Source organism: Neophocaena asiaeorientalis, unplaced genomic scaffold (assembly GCF_003031525.2).
Source record: "Neophocaena asiaeorientalis asiaeorientalis breed wild unplaced genomic scaffold, Neophocaena_asiaeorientalis_V1.1 scaffold41, whole genome shotgun sequence".
Lineage (NCBI taxonomy): Eukaryota > Metazoa > Chordata > Mammalia > Artiodactyla > Phocoenidae > Neophocaena > Neophocaena asiaeorientalis.
The window spans coordinates 2142872-2161178 of record NW_020171994.1 but is presented as its reverse complement, the minus strand read 5'-3'; the positions used below and the strand labels follow the sequence as shown (position 1 = coordinate 2161178).

General features: G+C 48.4%; 1 protein-coding gene across 2 annotated transcripts in view; it reads right to left on the bottom strand.

The window, feature by feature from the left end:
- COL4A6 (collagen type IV alpha 6 chain) overlaps nucleotides 1–18307 on the bottom strand; it is a 268803-nt gene that overhangs the window by 9301 nt on the left and 241195 nt on the right. Inside the window, exons 24-38 of one of the 2 annotated variants that reach the window (XM_024748716.1) lie at nucleotides 16749–16802; nucleotides 14003–14074; nucleotides 13479–13586; nucleotides 12222–12443; nucleotides 11688–11849; nucleotides 10232–10402; nucleotides 9367–9510; nucleotides 8794–8919; nucleotides 8175–8356; nucleotides 6365–6428; nucleotides 4556–4630; nucleotides 3933–4040; nucleotides 3732–3839; nucleotides 3078–3149; nucleotides 2632–2757 (exon numbers count right to left, since the gene is read on the bottom strand). In XM_024748716.1, the coding sequence (XP_024604484.1) occupies nucleotides 2632–2757; nucleotides 3078–3149; nucleotides 3732–3839; nucleotides 3933–4040; nucleotides 4556–4630; nucleotides 6365–6428; nucleotides 8175–8356; nucleotides 8794–8919; nucleotides 9367–9510; nucleotides 10232–10402; nucleotides 11688–11849; nucleotides 12222–12443; nucleotides 13479–13586; nucleotides 14003–14074; nucleotides 16749–16802 (1794 nt within the window). The remainder of the gene's footprint in view (nucleotides 1–2631; nucleotides 2758–3077; nucleotides 3150–3731; nucleotides 3840–3932; nucleotides 4041–4555; nucleotides 4631–6364; nucleotides 6429–8174; nucleotides 8357–8793; nucleotides 8920–9366; nucleotides 9511–10231; nucleotides 10403–11687; nucleotides 11850–12221; nucleotides 12444–13478; nucleotides 13587–14002; nucleotides 14075–16748; nucleotides 16803–18307) is intronic. The other variant, XM_024748707.1, reaches the window with a different exon arrangement.

The following is an 18307-nucleotide window of genomic DNA, read 5'->3' as shown; positions in this document are numbered from 1 at the left end:
TGGTTTGGTGGTGCCGAATTCTCTTAGCTTTTGCTTGTCTGTAAAGCTTTTGATTTCTCCATCAAATCTGAATGAGATTCTTGCTGGGTAGAGTTATTTTAGTTGTAGGTTCTTCCCTTCCATCAGTTTAAGTATATCATGCCACTCCCTTCTGGCTTGTAGAGTTTCTGCTGAGAAATCAGCTGTTAACCTCATGGGAGTTCCCTTGTATGTTATTTGTCGCTTTTCCCTTGCTGCTTTCAATAGTTTTTCTCTGTCTTTAATTTTTCTCTTGCATCTTCTCAATCTTTGCCTCCATTCTTTTTCCGAGGAACCTGGATCATCTTCACTATCATTATTCTGAATTCTTTTTCTGGAAGGTTGCCTATCTCCACTTCGTTTAGTTGTTTTTCTGGGGTTTTATCTTGTTTCTTCAGCTGGTGCATAGCCCTCTGCATTTTCATCTTGTCTATCTTTCTGTGAATGTGGTTTTTGTTCCACAGGCTGCAGGATTGTAGTTCTTCTTGCTTCTGCAGTCTGCCCTCTGGTGGATGAGGCTATCTAAGAGGTTTGTGCAAGTTTCCTGATGGGAGGGACTGGTGGTGGGTAGAAGGAATGAGACATTGTAAATGATCACATGAAAATGCAAGATGGCATGTTTTCCCAACTCATTCTATTGTCGGAGACCTAAACAAAAAAAACCTCCAATATATGAATGCAGCCTCTCAATATTTAGTGCAAATACGAAAATGTTTGGCCTAATTTAATGTTATTTAGATGAAGGTATTGTAGGGACGGGGATTGCTCCTAGGAAATTTTCTTGGGGGTAAATCTTCGTTGCACACTGATTTCTTTAATCAAATCAGAGATTCGGTTCCTGTTGGGGATTTCCTATATTCTTTTAAAACAATTTTTTTAAATTAGATATTGAGAAGAACAGAAGAATATTTATAAATCATATGTTAAAAAATCATCCAGATACGATGAACATCTGTGTTCCAACCACCCAATTTAAGGAAAAGAAGATAGCGATACCTTTGAATTTCCTTGCATGCCCTTCACAGATTCCACCACCTTCCCTCCCTCCCAGAGGCAACCACTCCTGAAGTTTGTGTTCATCGCTCCCTTTTCATCACAGTTTGACCATGCATATTTGTATCCCTAAACAACATATTGGTTGGAGTCATACCAAATATATTCCTGTGCAACTTCCTTTTCTTCCCCCTCTCCATTATGTGCCTGAAACGTATCCACCTTGACATGTGCTGTTTACTGCATTTGTAATTGTGATTTTATTACCTCAGATAGCCAAAGGCAATGAATAATTTAATGACCAGGAATTCATAGTCAAGGTTTAAAAACAGAACAGGCATCATGCCTCTGCTTCCACCCAGGACCCTTCTTCTCTATCTCCTGCCAAAGAAGCCGCACAACCTCCCTACAGGCTCAGATCCTGTTGTAGGCCTCACTCTGAAGAAGCTGCTGGCTTTCAGAAAAGTACAGGTTGGTCCAGACAAAGGAAAGAGTAAACACAGAGATAGCAGATGCCCCAATATAAAATGCAGCTGGAAATGAATTAATGCATGAATATAGTTCCTGGAAAACCTACACACACATGCACATAAACACATAAAATAATGTGGTGGGACATCAGGCCCCAGAACTATAAGGAACAGAACATTTTGAAAACATGATTTCCCCAGGTGACATGTGATGGTAGAATGGCCAGTGTTTCTTGACCAACTACTATGTGCCATGCACTGTGCTAAGTGATTCCACATATATTACCTCACTCCTCATTGATTCCTCACCAAACCTATGGGGTAGATTCTCTTATTCACCTTTTATGGAAAAGGAAACCCACGTTCCTTTGGGATGGAGGGGCACGTAACTTCCTTGTTCAAGGTCATGTAGCTAGGGAGAGGGAGAGCTGGAATTTGAATCCAGCAGTCTGACTTCAGAGCCCATACTCTTAGCTGTGATACTATACTAAATTCATTTCTTGTTCTACATTGAGTGGGAGGTATATGCGTCTCCAGAACATTTCTAAGGAGAGTTAACGAATCAGAATTCATTCACACTATTTGAGAAGTGGGGAAATGGGGGCTCAGAAAGGGACTTCAGACTATGTGATGAGTCAGGGGCCGAGATTAAGACGAAACCGGATTTCTAGTAAACCTAGTAAATCCTAATCAAGTGCTTGCTGTGTGCCTGTCCTAGGGAGACATTTATCCTCATAGACTTGGGCTCCTTCCAGCAGCCACACTGTCGTTCCAGGGCCCTGGGACTGCCAACCGCACTGGACACCAAGGAACTTCTGGTAAACCACTCGCTAAGTGGACAAGCACAGTCCCTCAGGACCAATAAACCCAGGCTGTGGCCAAGTGAGAAAGAGAGGCCCTGAGGTTAATAAGGGAGAGTGGGAGGGAACCTGGAGGCTGGGGGGGGTGGGACTCACTGAACTGCTCTCTGACACTCCTTCCCAGGAAAGCCCTAAGTGTAGCCTACCCTCTTTTTGTCGGTAGTCAGTTCCACTGGGTTCTGAGATTCCCAGAGATGCAAAGATGTGCACTGCTCATCTCTGTAAGCCACACGGCCCTAAAGAAACCCCAACCCTGGCTGCCCAGCCAAGCCTGACTTGGGCTCACTTACCCCTGCTACCTTTTGGTCCTCTCACGCCTGGCTTTCCTGGGACTCCAATGCCAATTCCTAGAGAACCTTTTTCTCCTTTGGGACCAGGCAGGCCAGCTGGCCCAGGCACACCGGTTATACTAGGTCCTAGGAGGAGATGCAGAGAGATGTGGGGACAGAAGTCAGTGGGGTGAGACCTTTGTGCCTATAGCTCACTTGCAGGGGGCCTGCTTGACAGACACCGGAGGCTGAGGATTGAAATGACAGGAAGGAGAGCTCGTTCGGGTAGAAGGACGAACCCCATCCTCCTTCTTCCCCACATCAAGGCATCCCAAATTGGGGGCTGGCAAGGAGACCTAGGAGTCTGAGGATATGGGATACACCACAGTCAAGAACTCAAGGCCAGCCTCTGTCAGGCTTCCGGAAGAGCGAGTGCTCTCCTCTATGCCTTTGAGGGTCTTGCTCACCTGGAGTTCCATGGGTTCCCTTGGTTCCTGGCAGCCCATTCAGTCCATGTAAACCAGAAAGTCCAGGGAAACCTGAGGGGAGAAAATATCAGAAATGGCTCCAGCAGCTCTGAATCATGAAGGGTCAGCAAAAGGTCCTGCCCCCAGGAACACTGCAAAGTCCTCATTTCAAAGGTCATGGTCTCTCTTGAGGCATTATTTAATGCCCTAAGGGAGACTGGACCACACCTAGTCTCCACCCTCCACCCTAAGTCTTCCTGCCTTTTATTAGAGACCAATATAGCTTAAGAGCAGGGTGGTAGATAATGAGGTATCGTCAAGAAGAAATCAGAGTGGCAATGCCAAGACCTTGAGTTGCCAGCTCCCAGAGACTTGCTGCCCAATCTCTAAGTCAGGAAAAGGCTACATATGCCAGGGCAACAACCTTCCTTCCCAACTCTGCTCTCCATGGATCCCATGTTCTCCTCTTCCCATTCACGTTTGCACTCCTTTCTTCTTCTTCTTCCTCCTTTCCTGTTATCCCTCATGAAACCCAGTCAATGACTCCCCTGGATACGGCTTAATCCCAGCTAGGGTCTCCTAAGAAAAAGTAGTTGCCATCCTTTTTTTGAGGAAAGGACCCTTTTCCCCACTGCCTACTCCCAACTCTCATACCTTTGGTTCCTATTAGGCCAGGGGGTCCCAGGGGCCCAGCTGCCCCTGGGTGGCCTGAAGAACCTGGAAGCCCTGGATTTCCTCTCATGCCTGCAACCCCGGGGAGTCCTAAAAGTGAAAACAAGGCAGAAGTTCAGAAGGGGTTGTGACCTGAAGCTGATCTGAACTTTTTCAGAGTAAAGTTGTCATGTGGCATGGTACCTGGGGAGGCAGGAAGGCCAACATCTCCAGAAATACCAACTTTCCCATCTTCACCTTTGTTTCCTGGGAAACCCACATCACCAACTGGTCCATCTTTTCCTTTCACACCTACAAAATCAAGAAAAATGCTGAGTGATCAGGCCACAGTTCAGGCAGTGTGTTCCTCCGCGGGAGAGGGGGAGCAGGAAGGTGAAGCCATTTTGAGTTGCCACGGGAGCTGGATCCAACAAAGATACTCTGAAAGGGATTGTGACAGCTGTCTTCATATTTGAAAGATGCTTCCCAATTGAAAAGTAAGTAAACTTGTTCTGAGTGTTCCCAGCAGTAGGAGCAATGGGTGGAAATGTTCACCAAGTATTTAGTTTAACTAAAAACTAAGGGGGTGGACTCCATTGTCTTAAAGGTCTTCGAGACTTATCCCGTAAGTCTGTGAGTCTTAAAGGAAAAGTAGGTTGGTTTGCTTGGGAAAACTGTTGACTGCCTCTAAGTGGATACATGTCAGGTAGGAATTTTTCTGCACTGCATAGAAGTTGCAGAACTTGGTGTTGGCCTCCAAAATTCCTTCCAATCCTCAGTTTTGAGGAGTTTGTGAGACATGGGAGACAAAAGTGCAGCAGCCTTACCTTTGAAACCAGGCTCCCCAGGTTGTCCCTTGGGTCCTGGGCTACCAGAAATTCCAAGTGTCTGGCCTTGATCTCCTGGGGATATCAAGACATTGTTCAAGTGGTCAGGAGAAGCTACAGCTCAATTTGCAGCACACAGATCTTCTGAGGGAAAAAAATCATAGCCAGAGAGGCTCCTTGACACAGTTATCCACCCGGTAAAAGGTTATGCTTTTATGCCCCAATGAAGGGCTCGGATGCTACCAGACTATTGGCATGAAATGCTGCTACATGCAGCATCTCTCCATTGGGAAACACATCACTGGGCTCAGTATGGGCAGAGAAGATGAGAGGAGGGGCCCTGAAACATCACCAGAAGAGGAGACTGTCTAGAGCTGAGGTTCTCCTCTGCTGCTGAGTCTGGAAGGCAGCTGGGTCAAACCACTGTTCCTCGCATATCTCTGAGGAACAAAGACTGCAAAGGGGGTTCAGCGGAAGGGGAAATGTAAATTGATTCCTTTTTCTCGAAACACAATGTCTCCCCCAGGGAGAGCCCTGGGCCTGTTAGAAATCCACCTTGCTCTGGAAAAACGCATTAAAAGGGAAAATGCTCCTTACCTTTTAAACCTGGGAGACCAGATGCTCCTGGGAGCCCAGGAGCTCCACTGAGACCCTGTGAACCCTTCAAAGCAAGACGGGAGTCAGTATTTCTGCCCAGTGCTCAGGGCCTCCCACCCTCTCTTCCCCCTCCCTTCCCTGAGCCACTGCTGGAGAGATGTCCATCGAGTGGTCTGTGGCAGGGGCAAACAGGTGGGGGGCATCCTGCAGAGGGGAAGGTGATGAGCAAGGGGGCGGAAATGCGTATTTACGGGTTATAGGGGAGGGATTCGATCTGCAGATTAATCCTGGTCTTGTCATTCATAACTTCCCAATGCCTATCAAAATTGGTACCTTGGGAAATCAAGGTGTGAATGTTCTAGCAAGTCTCTTAGAAAATACGAAACTTAACAGTCAGGCCAGGCATTTGATCTGCTCTACATACAGTTGGCTATCACCGCCCATGCCAAAGCTCTGGAGCCATTATGCACGAGAACAAGTGTGACCTCACCAACGTGGGGCTAGCTCTCTGCCGCAGGTCTCACAAGGAACAGAGTCTTTCTGCCACCAGGTAGTGGGCTGTATGCATACAGGTACTGGAGTCTGAATTTGGTCTCATATTTCCGTGATTTTCACAAGAAAAACTGCCTTCACTGGCTAATGTCCAACACACTATCTGAGTCTGGGAAATGGGCGTGTCAGCTGCCATTGGTACAATTCTTTCCCTGGCATCTGGTATGGTTTTGATTCATTTGAGATGATTCTATCCTTCCTAGTGTGTAAGTAGCAGGTTGAGAATTGTTTATTTTGCAATTGCTTCAGGTATCCACCCGGTAAAAGGTTATGCTTTTATGCCCCAATGAAGGGCTCGGATGCTACCAGACTATTGGCATGAAATGCTGCTACATGCAGCATCTCTCCATTGGGAAACACATCACTGGGCTCAGTATGGGCAGAGAAGATGAGAGGAGGGGCCCTGAAACATCACCAGAAGAGGAGACTGTCTAGAGCTGAGGTTCTCCTCTGCTGCTGAGTCTGGAAGGCAGCTGGGTCAAACCACTGTTCCTCGCATATCTCTGAGGAACAAAGACTGCAAAGGGGGTTCAGCGGAAGGGGAAATGTAAATTGATTCCTTTTTCTCGAAACACAATGTCTCCCCCAGGGAGAGCCCTGGGCCTGTTAGAAATCCACCTTGCTCTGGAAAAACGCATTAAAAGGGAAAATGCTCCTTACCTTTTAAACCTGGGAGACCAGATGCTCCTGGGAGCCCAGGAGCTCCACTGAGACCCTGTGAACCCTTCAAAGCAAGACGGGAGTCAGTATTTCTGCCCAGTGCTCAGGGCCTCCCACCCTCTCTTCCCCCTCCCTTCCCTGAGCCACTGCTGGAGAGATGTCCATCGAGTGGTCTGTGGCAGGGGCAAACAGGTGGGGGGCATCCTGCAGAGGGGAAGGTGATGAGCAAGGGGGCGGAAATGCGTATTTACGGGTTATAGGGGAGGGATTCGATCTGCAGATTAATCCTGGTCTTGTCATTCATAACTTCCCAATGCCTATCAAAATTGGTACCTTGGGAAATCAAGGTGTGAATGTTCTAGCAAGTCTCTTAGAAAATACGAAACTTAACAGTCAGGCCAGGCATTTGATCTGCTCTACATACAGTTGGCTATCACCGCCCATGCCAAAGCTCTGGAGCCATTATGCACGAGAACAAGTGTGACCTCACCAACGTGGGGCTAGCTCTCTGCCGCAGGTCTCACAAGGAACAGAGTCTTTCTGCCACCAGGTAGTGGGCTGTATGCATACAGGTACTGGAGTCTGAATTTGGTCTCATATTTCCGTGATTTTCACAAGAAAAACTGCCTTCACTGGCTAATGTCCAACACACTATCTGAGTCTGGGAAATGGGCGTGTCAGCTGCCATTGGTACAATTCTTTCCCTGGCATCTGGTATGGTTTTGATTCATTTGAGATGATTCTATCCTTCCTAGTGTGTAAGTAGCAGGTTGAGAATTGTTTATTTTGCAATTGCTTCAGGTGTGTGTGTGTGTGTGTGTGTGTGTGTGTGTGTGTGTGTGTGTGTGTGGTGTTTTCTCTCCACAAGCCGGATTGACGCTTTTAAAGGACAGGGACTTTGTCTGCAGGGAACACAGGTGTCCTGTGATACAGTTTATTTAGTCCCTTCAATACTACTACTATTATTGCCACTATTTACTCAGAGCCTACCATGTGCCAAATACAACGTAACTGCTTTACACACATCAGCTCACTTAACCCTCACTATGGTCTGAAGAAGGTTTGGAAATTATTCCCATTTTTAACAGATGAGAAAAGCGAGGCTCCGGCAAGTTAAGCGATACGCACAAAATCACAGAGCTAATGAGGGATGGAGCTGAGATTCAAGCCTACGTCTTCTCATTGCTAAGCCTACTCTACCACCCAAACTTTTAAGAACCCAGAAAAACTGGTTTTGAGTCTTTGTTGTCTCCACAAGAGGCAACAACTGGCAAAGACCTTTCTGAAATCAAAACATCAAATAGTCTGTACCGAATTCTTCTGCTGTCCCAAACTAAACGTGGGATGCTGGCGGTGGGATGCAGACCAAAAAGCATGCAAGGCGGTTCTTGTTCTCAAGTCCTAACAGTCTCATTGAGGAAATCAGACCCACACAGAACCAACTAGGATAAGTGTAAGCAGTGAGAAGTGTAGGGTGCCAGCAGGGTGGGAGCTCAGGGACTCCTGGAGGGGCGGGTGCCTGGGCTGGGGCCTGAAGGATAGGCAGGTAGTCAGCAATTTTGAGGAGGATGCTCTGCCACGTGGGGGAAGATAGGTGAACAAGGGCCCCGGAAGGAAGAGGGGATGTTTGGGAAAGGGTGAGAAGACCTGGCAGACTCAAGGATGGGCCTTGTCTGGGGTGAGCTGGGGGAGGGAGCTGGGCAAGAGGGCCGAGAAGTGGGCTGGGATCAGAAAAGTGGGCAATAGGAACACATCCCCCTGCTATGGAGGCGGTTCCCTGGTGGGGAGATAAAGAGGAGGGCAGACTCACACTTTCTCCTGGTATTCCTGGGAAACCTGTGATTCCAGGGGACCCCTTCAGGCCGGGTAAGCCCCGTAGTCCTGTGGAGCCAGGGGAGCCTGGTCTCCCACTAAGTCCCTTGATGAGGCTGGGGAAGCCAGGAGCTCCAGGCAAGCCTGGTGGCCCAGGGCTGCCAGCCTCTCCTTTGTCACCTGGGAAAGAAGCAAAAGTCTTGGGGAAAGACTCTAGGCAAGAGAAAATCTTCTCCCCAAGGCGCACGTGCCCTGGGTCACAGGCGGCCAAAGCACAAGCTTGGGGACAGTTAGCTTAGGGGGAGGAGTGGGGATAGAGGGAGGTGCCTCACTGGGAAAGCCACTCAGTGCCCATCCCCACTGTCTGCCAGGCCCTTCCAGGGATACAGCCGCCCGTGGTTCAAAAACGGAGTTCCACAGTGGCAATGAAAATTGGCAGGCTCACAGTACAGGCCCCCCTCAGGCCCGGGGAAGGCAGCCTCCGTGGATCCCCAGCTGCCACCCATACTGCTGCTCTGGGGGTTCTTGTTCTGTGGGGCCTTTTCTCAGGAAAGAACTTGAATTTGGTCATAAAAACCGTCTTGGGCATTCCTCCTGCCCATTCCCTGCCCCAGCACCTCTGGGCCCAGGAAATCCGATGGATCCAGGTGAGCCCTGAGAGCCTTTGTCTCCTGTGAAGTGCAGGTTCAGCACTGGAAGTCTGGGGCTGGGTACTCCGACTGGCCCCGGGTCGCCTCTGTCTCCTGCAGGGATGGAGACCATGAGAGCCGTGTGAGCGGGAGCTTAGACACGAGGTCAGGCACGGGCTGACCGCTCATATCAGCTCTTCCCGCCCCACCCCAGGCCCCCTTTCTGGGCTCTTCCACCTTCTTCCCCGCCCCTGTTTCCCAAACTTTGCATTAATGTGCACGCCCTCTCCCTCCTTTGACAAGCTCAAGGTCCACCTGCAACTTTAGACCCTACTCAAAACCCTTCTCCGTTGAGCATCGGGAATGTGTGTCCAGGCCTCTAACGCGCAGTAGTAACTCAGAGTGATTAGGTCTTTTGGTTTAAAAGGACTTCATTCAGAAACCTCAAATATTATTATCTAACACAGGGTTGGTATAAGCCACAGGAATGACAAAGTTGATAAACAAGATGTACCTTGGGAAGCATGGGTGGCAATTCCAGAATTCGATTCCCCAGCTCACCTTTTTCACCAGGGCTACCAGCCTGTCCAGATGGTCCAACTCTTCCCATCGACCCAGGAATTCCCTTTAATCCACTTGCACCAGGAATACCAGGGAGACCTGGAATCCCTGGAAAACCTATCAGTCCAACAGACCCCTTCTCACCTGTTGAGAAACAAGAACTTCTATTATTATCCCTGTTTGACATATAAGAAAATGGAAGCTCAGAGACGTTAATTAACTCACCCAAAGTCACACAGCTAGGAAGTTGCAGAGAAGGGATTCAAACCCAAGTTTCTCTAACCCCAAAGCCCAAGCTCTTAGTCAATACATGGTATGCTACTTCCCTGAAGAGGGACATTGTACTAAGCACCAGAAAGGAAAGAAGAGGCGGGAACCTCTCTTATGATTTGCCAAGTTAGAGCTCATGTTTGGCACAGGAGGAATAAAAAAAGCCTATGGCCAGGAGGCAGGGAGATGAGCTCTAGCCTGGTGCTGTTGCTAACCAGTTGTGTGACCTTGGACCAGTCACTTTCCCCCCCTGCCCAACCTCTGATGTCTAGCAGGACAGTCACAGGAATTGAGAGCTATCAGGCTCTATGGTAGAAGTTGTGCAAATGAGTAACCTTGGTGTGGCTGCTCCTGTCTTGGGCTCCCTGCCCATGCTATTCAGCCCAGTGATCCACCCAGCAGGCAGGGAAGGCGAATCACCTTGGGTGGGGTTCCTCCTTTAGCACTAGCCTCGTCCAACTATCTTGCCAAAAAAGCCCTGCCCACCTCCCTCCCCATTCCCCTTTCCCAGGCAGAGAGGAGGGAGGGGGCGAGCTGGGCAGCATGGCAGCTCCTTTTTGGCCCCCATTGGTGCCTTCCTGATACCTTCACTTACCCTTCAGACCTGGCAGGCCTGGCAGTCCAGTGGCCCCTGGCAAGCCGGAGTTCCCCAGGAAGCCAATTAGCCCTGGAGATCCCGGAAGGCCTTTCAGCCCAGGCAGGCCTCTCTTTCCAGCTGATGCAGGGGGACCTATATCGCCTCTTGGACCTTTCTTTCCAGGATGTCCTGAATCAGTACAGGAGAGAACACAGGACAGCCGTCAAGTGAGACTGTCTAGATCTGGGCCGCTGCCCATTCCCATGGCTTCTGGTTGGTTGGCTTGTTGGCGTTTATAAACTGCCCTTTAACAATGGCTTAGGCAGGCTGCTAACAGGCAGAGTTCTTAGTTGGCTGAAGCATTAGCACCTACCACCCAGGGTGCCCTGCCAATGGCGACTTCTTTCAACATGGCACTGTAGATGGTGGGGGCGGGGGGGGGAGCAAACCCCTTCTGATGATAACTCTCCCCCCTTCATGAATGTGGTTCACACTTTAGCCTCTGAATGGAGCTCTGGGAAGCCAGGGTGGCAACTGGACTCTAGTTTCCTGGTACTTCCAGTTTGAATCACTCCACAATGGCTGTTTCCTGAGCCAATTGGTGAAGTAGAGGTTAAAGCCAAGCCATTGTTTCAGCCTCCCAGGGAGCCATGGATACAGGGCTGCCCTTTTAATCCCTCATGCAAGCAGTTAAGTCAGCCAGTTCCTTGGCATTAGGGTTGAAAGACCCCCTAGTGCCAAGTACTGTAGAAATCCCCAAGGCCCATCTGGTATCCTAGGTATTCTGAAACTTCTTTCACCAGGCTTTAAGTTGCTCAATGGGATTAACCTCCTGAGCTGCTGCCAAAGTGGAATGTTCAGGTACAAAGCAAGGAAATTAAAAAACCAAAGGATTAAATCAGTGACGACAGAGGTATTTGGGCCCCCAAGGACCTAAATGAATGGCTGACTTGGCCTTCTATGGATTGAAAAGCATCAAGTAGCTGCGAGCCCCAGGATTCTAATGGGAGGCTGTGAAGGGGATTCCACAACAAGGGAAGGAAATTCAATGGGGGCCAACCCCACAGCATGAGTTCAGGGACCCCTGGCCTTGCCAGGTTATAGTGTGTAGTAAGATAATTCCCCAAGAGGCCAAGCTAGTGGGAGTGTTAGTCTGTGAGCTTGTGTGCTGTTTTCTCACCTGGACAGCCTATGTGAAGACCCCAGAAACACAGAAGGACAAAGTAAAAAAGATATTAGTGGCTCTGCAAAAACTCAACTTCAGTCACGTGGCTGGGAGTCGGGGCAGACAGCAGGGTGAAGAGGGGGGTGTGAGAAAAAGGCAAGCTGCAGACAGTAGGTTGGAACCAGGGGGTGTCAGGCCCCGCTGTGGAGTGAAAGACACTCTGGCCCTGGGTCCTCAGAGGCCTGCTGGCCCGAGAGGCAGGCTGCCAGCACGGTTGTCAAGATGGGGCTCCTCCTCTGAAGGACCTACCTGAAGTGCCTGGAAAGCCTGGTGCTCCTGGGAGCCCGGGTTTGCCCTTGATGCCGAATAGACCATCAGATCCCCGGGGGCCTGGCTGTCCTGCGCGGCCTGGTATTCCAGGGCTGCCCCGATCACCTTTGGGGCCCAGCAAGCCCGACTTCCCAAGCAAACCTAAGGAAAGGAAGGGCCAGACAATTACAGCCTGGACTGATAGCAGGGGCCGATTACCAAACCAACTTCCAGCGGAAGAGCCTGCCCAGGATGCACCCCACGGGCCACTGTCTTGTCAGCTCAAGCCTTGTTGCTAATCACAGGCTCTGCAAGAAATCTGACTATAGATACTTCTGGAATTACTAAGACAGGAGAATGGACACAGGTGATTTAAGAAAAAGTTCCACAAAGGGAAGGACAGAACAGAGTAACTTTTCATTTCAAGCCCCTAATTAATCCATCACCCCAGAGTCACGCAGGTATTCATGCAAGTATAGCAGTTACTGAAAGGTTTTCTGTAGACTGTCAGATAAGTGGGGCAAAGGGAGTCACCCTTGGGTCCTGTAAGGCCAGAGTCTCCAGGAAATCCTCTGTCTCCTGGCAGTCCCTGTAGGCCTTGCTTCCCAGGAGCACCATTTTCAGCACCAATGATGTCACCAGGGGCTCCCTTGGGACCTGGTAAGCCGGGACTGCCAACTTTCCCAGGCAAGCCATCTTTTCCAGGGAGCCCAGGAAACCCAGGCAAGCCCTTCTCTCCATGAGGTCCAGGAAATCCTAAATGTAAAGAGGCAAAAATAAAAGGCCATGGAGGTTTAGAAGTGATAGGTCTGGGGAGAGGACTCTGACACAGGTTTTTTCCCTACTACAAAAGCTAACATATTAGTAATGTGTGTCGCTTCCCTTAAAGGTCAGGAGTCTCTGGTCCTGGGAAGACTTGCCCAGTGGCAGGGACTGGCCCGTGTGCCCTGGAGGAGGTTCTAGCTCAGCGGGCAGAGCTCAGCAACCCGCTCCTGGGGAGCCTACAGTGGCCAAAGAGCACAGGTTACGCCCGGGACCTCCTGTCAAAGGCCTGGTCTCTTCTGGATTCTAACTCCTGCCAAGTCATGCCTCCCTCTTTCTGGGTGGCAGACAGATCTGTAGCACTGATAAGCCCGAGGGAACGTGGCCTCATATGAGCCCCAGGCTGCAGAGCAGGCGTGGTTCTCAAACTGAGCGTGCATCAGAGTCTCCTGGGGCAGGGGTGCTTGGGAAAAGCCAGATTGCGGGGCCCACCCGCAGAGCTTCTGATCAGTAACTCTGCCAAGGGGCCAAGGCACTGCGTTACTACCGAGTTTCCAGGTGATGCTGACGCTTCTGGCCGAGGGAACAGTTTGAGAACCACTGGTGCAGTGCAGAACAATGAAGCTCAGGTTGGAATGACAGGGTGTGAGCGAAGTCTTTGAAATATGACAACTTCCCTCTCACTCATCTGAATCTCCTTCTCGGACCTTTAGGGAGTTGATCCAGGAAACTGCCATAGAACTTGCAGTCAGACCATGTGGCAGAGTCCTGGCTCTATCACTAGTGACCTTGTGATCTCAGGTGAGTCACCTTCCATATGAGCCTCAGTTTCCTCCTCAAATGGCCGTTACTGCTCTGAGATGCTGGCATTCTATAGCTCTAAGCTCTCTTGCCTGAGTATGAAATCAAAACCGTCCCACTTACACCAGAGCACAAACCTAACTTCCTATAGTGGGTGGATGGCTACCACAATCTGAACACACACTCACACAAAAGGAGAAGCAGGTGAGGAGAAGCTCCTTTTCTTACCTGGCATTTCAGGGAGGTGAACCAATCCTGGACTTCCGGGCTCCCCTTTATTTCCATGCAATCCAGGCTGGCCTGGAGTCCCAGGGAGGCCACGGGCCCCGTTAGGGCCTGAAAACCCAAATATGAGTGGTAAGGGGAAAGGAAAGTCGGTGTGGCTAGCTATGATTTGTGATGTCCAGTCAAGAATCCTAGTCTCGGGAATTCCCTGGTGGTCCAGTGGTTAGGACTCCGTGCTTTCACTGCCGAGGGCATGGGTTCGATCCCTGGTTGGGGAACTAAGATCCCACAAGCTGCATGGTGCGGCCGAAAAACAAAAAAAATTTCTAAGCTCTTGGAGAGCCTCTCTTATTCTCACCTCCCCACACGGCCCTCTCTAGCAGCCATTCTATTTCCTCAATCCTCAAGGCTGCCCTCTCAGAAGGAATGTGAATCCCCAAATGCTACCAGGCTATCCTCAGCTTCCTTTGGTGCATGGCCCTTACAAGGATTATTGCTCAGTGGCTTTTTCTGGCCTCATTCCATACCTGGGAATCCGGGAGCTCCTGGGAATCCTGATGGACCGTATGGCCCAGGAATAATACAAGGCAAGGTGATACCTGTAAATGGTAACATGTGAGCAGGTGGTGAACCCCCTGAGTCAGGGACGATTTCCCCCTAGCATGCGCCTTTACTCCCATTCCATCGAATGGAACAGCTAAGTTATTCTTCCCACCCAGAAGCTGGGAGCCCATGCAGAAAAATCGTAGCATCAGAAGCTCTTGGGAGTTACTCCTAGTGCAATTTCTCACAGATAAGAATGCCCCTAGTGTCCGAGTCAGTTTCCTGTTGTGTAGGAAGAGCAGCAAACGGCAGTTGCCTATTCACCCTGCCTTCAGATGGAGCCCCTCCCCAGGATGCGTGCTTGGTGTTAGTTATTATTACGCCCACATCACTAGATTGGAGTGTTTGAAACCAACACCTCTCAAGTTCAGATGACTGCTCTTTTCTTGGAATGAGGCTTTTCCCAAACCACTGGGTTCTTCTGACACGCGTTATTTGAGATCTACTGATTGTCCTTGGTCAGATGGACCCATATGTCTGTACCAGGTAAACACTGAAGGCCACTCTCTTGGCCATGGCAGACAGTGACCCTTCCCTCAGCTCCTCATTTGAAACTGTCAACTCTGCTACTCAGGGAGAAAGGGTAGTCAATTTCACTATTCAAGACATTGAAATTGACCTGCGGAGCCCCTCCCCTGGCAAATTCTTCCTTGCTCACTCTGAGCGCAAATAAAGCGTCTGTAAGATCACAGGGGGGAGGTTTAATAAGATACCAGTGAACAATTAGTGAGTTGGCTCCTTCAAATGCCATTTATAAACAATTGCTAATTAAAATCAGTCTTGCCTATTCATTAAAACAATCCCCTGAGATCTACTTTAAGCCAGAGTCCACAGTTCTAATAAACTGCTATAGCTTTTACCTGTACTTAAAATAAATCACAAATTGCATCTCTTAAAGATATGTATACAACCTATGATTCCGACTGCTTACTGGACTGGCTAGCATTCCTCCTCCAGTCCTGCTTCCATTTTCCAACTTCAAGGCTTGATGGCATTTTAGCCCACCTGTTCTAGTCCTAAATCAAAATTGGGAATTGAACAGTATAACGTATTGGTTAAGAGGTTGGGCTCTGAAGCCAGACACAGCTGAGCTTGTATCGTAGTTCTGCTACTAACTAGTTGTATGAGCAAGATACTCAACCTCTCTGAGCCTCATGTGTAAAATTGGAGCTACTTACGTCATATGGTGCTTGTGAGGATTATATGGAATAGTGTTAACAGCACTTAGCACAGCGCCTGGCACCCTGGGATGTGCTCAGTGAATACTAGTGTTTTAGTATCTTACTTAAGGAGGAGTATTCAGAAGAGCTCCCGCAAGGCCATCCCCTGGATTCTACCTCAGTCAGGTTTGTGACACTACTTTGTAGCCTGGGCAGCAACTCTCTACCTTCTAGACCTCAGGCTCCTATAGTTATATTTTCACAGGTGGAAAGATGGCCACAAGCCTGATCTTCCTCCATAGGTAGTCATACCCATCTCCATCCTGCCAGATGTTGAAATGATGGAGCTATTTTGGAGGGCTATTTCCTTACTGCGGAAATGCTTTATGATGGATGAGATGCTTCGTGGGGAGAGGGCTGCCAGTCCTGTGCTCGGTTTTGGACTAGGCTGAAGAACTGCCTCGCTAGATGGTATCATGAGAGGGACCCTGCAGAAAACCCTCCTGCCCCAACTATTTCAGTAGCTGATTGACTCTAATGTGTCAAACATTGTAGTTCCATTGCTTTATGTCTTAAAAAACAAACTGGATAAAATACAAATATCTCTGGGCCAGGTCCAAACATGAAGCCATCCATCTTCAATTTATCATATGTGTTTCATAGATTCTTTTCACCTGTGATAGCCAGAGCAAAACAAAATCTTTAGAAGACGGGGCCAAGGACAGGCATCTGGAAAGGTTCCAGGGCAGGAAAAATACTTAGAAAAGGGAAGATGAGTAGAACCCAGAGGAAATCAAGGACATACTTCCCTTTGCCTCGGACCAGCCCTGTACAACACACCGCGTTTGTGTATTGCAAGCAGAGGGTCAAAATGGTGAGAAGGTAAGGACTTCAAGTCATACTGCTACCTGACTCTTTTACTTTACGTTCCTGTCTTCTACTTTACATCCCTGAATTCCGAGCCTTCTCCCCAACAAAGCAGAAACCAGCTCTACCCTTGTTCTGTTTTATAAGTGCAACAAATGACCTAGTTATTCAGAATTTTCCCCATTAATGACAAAATTCATCTTCAGAATAAAAAAGCACCTCTGGTTATCAAGTTTCTAATATCTCAGTTGATTCTGGTTCCAATGAATAAATATCAGACATGTGTGGCTCCTTCCAGGTACCTCCCAAGGCAAGTCATGGCCTCAGTTAAGTTCATAAATGAAGATGCTCAAGGAAGAGATCAGCCAAGCCATCAACATGCACAGTGAAGGAGCCAGCCCCTCGCAGAGACTGCATGCCCACTTCCTCTGTCCTCCCTCCCAGGAGAGGTGTGCTAAGGAGACTTTGCAGCGGTGTCAGCGTGAGTCTTTGCACCCCAGCCTTAGGATCACCCCTCCCCAGCCCGGGCCTCCAGTGTGGTACTCAGACCACTGTGAGTGTCTAAGATTAAGTGAACAAAAAGGAAGGGGGGGGGTTGCCATCATTTGGTGTTTGAGAACCTCTAGACCTAACTACCTCTCACCTCCCTCTGTGTCTAAGTCTCCTTGCCCAACCTTCTCCCTGCAGCAGCAGTCACCTAGACCAAACAAGTAAAGAAGAAAATTAAACCGGGACAGAAGTTCCTTGAGGCCCAAGGGAAGTCTTGTCTGTAGCCCACCGATCAAATTCCCTGTCTTGACCGAGTCGAGAAAGCTGGCATCCACACGGGATCAAGGACACAGTAGCCGCTGCAGTGATAACCAGGGTGATTGATTACTATGAGCATCTGGATCAGAGCCTCTTTGGAAACAGCCAGTTGTCTCCTTGCCCAGGATTTGTAATAATTCACACTATTAGGTTGAAAGGCTTCTGATTACTTCATTCCCTTTCCTGGCAATGTAGTTGTCCTAGCCTGAGCCACCACCAGTTGGAGTGAGTACATTTAGAAACAGCATCTTCATCATTCATGGCAACAGTAATGGCCATAATGCAAATGTTTAGGGCCCACAGGTTAAGTGTTTTTACAATTGTGTGGAAAGAAAGCTAGGTTTGAGGAGTTATATTTGGTGGCTGTAGAGAGAAAAAGAAAGCTAATGCTCTTAATTGAAGTAATTTTTTGGAAAGTCATGGTATGGCAACAAGAACATTTTCTGCATAAGGCATCTCCCAGGCTATAGCTTTCTAGATCACTAGTTTCCTGAGAACTTTCTGGGTCCAGGGATAGTGAAGTTTGGGACAGAAATGTTCCTGTGGGCTTCCTGTTTCCAAGCAGTTGGAATGTTGATAATATCCAGATTTGAGCATATCTAAGTTTATAGGCACCATGTTAATATAACTCAGTTTAAAACCTAGTTGCCTGCAAAATGGGTTGAACTAGAACGAAGACCCAATTGGCGGAGGGGCGGTGGAATGACCATGAATAATGTCTCTGGGAACAGAGCTGGAAGCAAAGCTATAGCTGACACCAGGACTTCCAAAAGGCCGAATGGTTTTGTTTGACACAATTCCTCACAGCCTTAATGGGGATACTGACTTGGACTGGAATACTGACTTGGGTTTAAGAATCCTGAATCATCCATTTTTAACTTGTACTGTAATCCTTCTTAGACCAATTCACAAAAGTACATTTTAAAAGAAATCAATTTTTACAAGACCTGGTATCTGTCTTCTTTTTTTTGGTAATTCTTCAAGGTGACGAGGTGGAAAGAGGAGAAATAGGTCTAAGAAAAAGCTCCTTGGTTATGGAAAAGGCCCTTTCCTCTGTAAATGTATATTAGTTGAGAAACACTAAAAGGGATTACTCACCTTCCTTAGTATCCAGAGGCTTACAATGCATTTGGAAAAAGTAAAAGCATTAATGGAAGGAAATATACAATCTAACCGGCAAAGACATACTATAGGGGTCATAAGAAAGCTTAGTGGAAGAATTAGGGCCTATATCGAACCCTGAAAGTTGGATGGGATGTGAGTACATAGAGAAAAGAGGAGGAGTATTCAAGAAAAAGGCAACATGGGCAAAATCTTGGAGTTAGAAATGAATATATTGTTTATGGGGACAGTGAAAGATACTGTTGTCTTAGTGTTTTGTTTTGTTTTAATCAT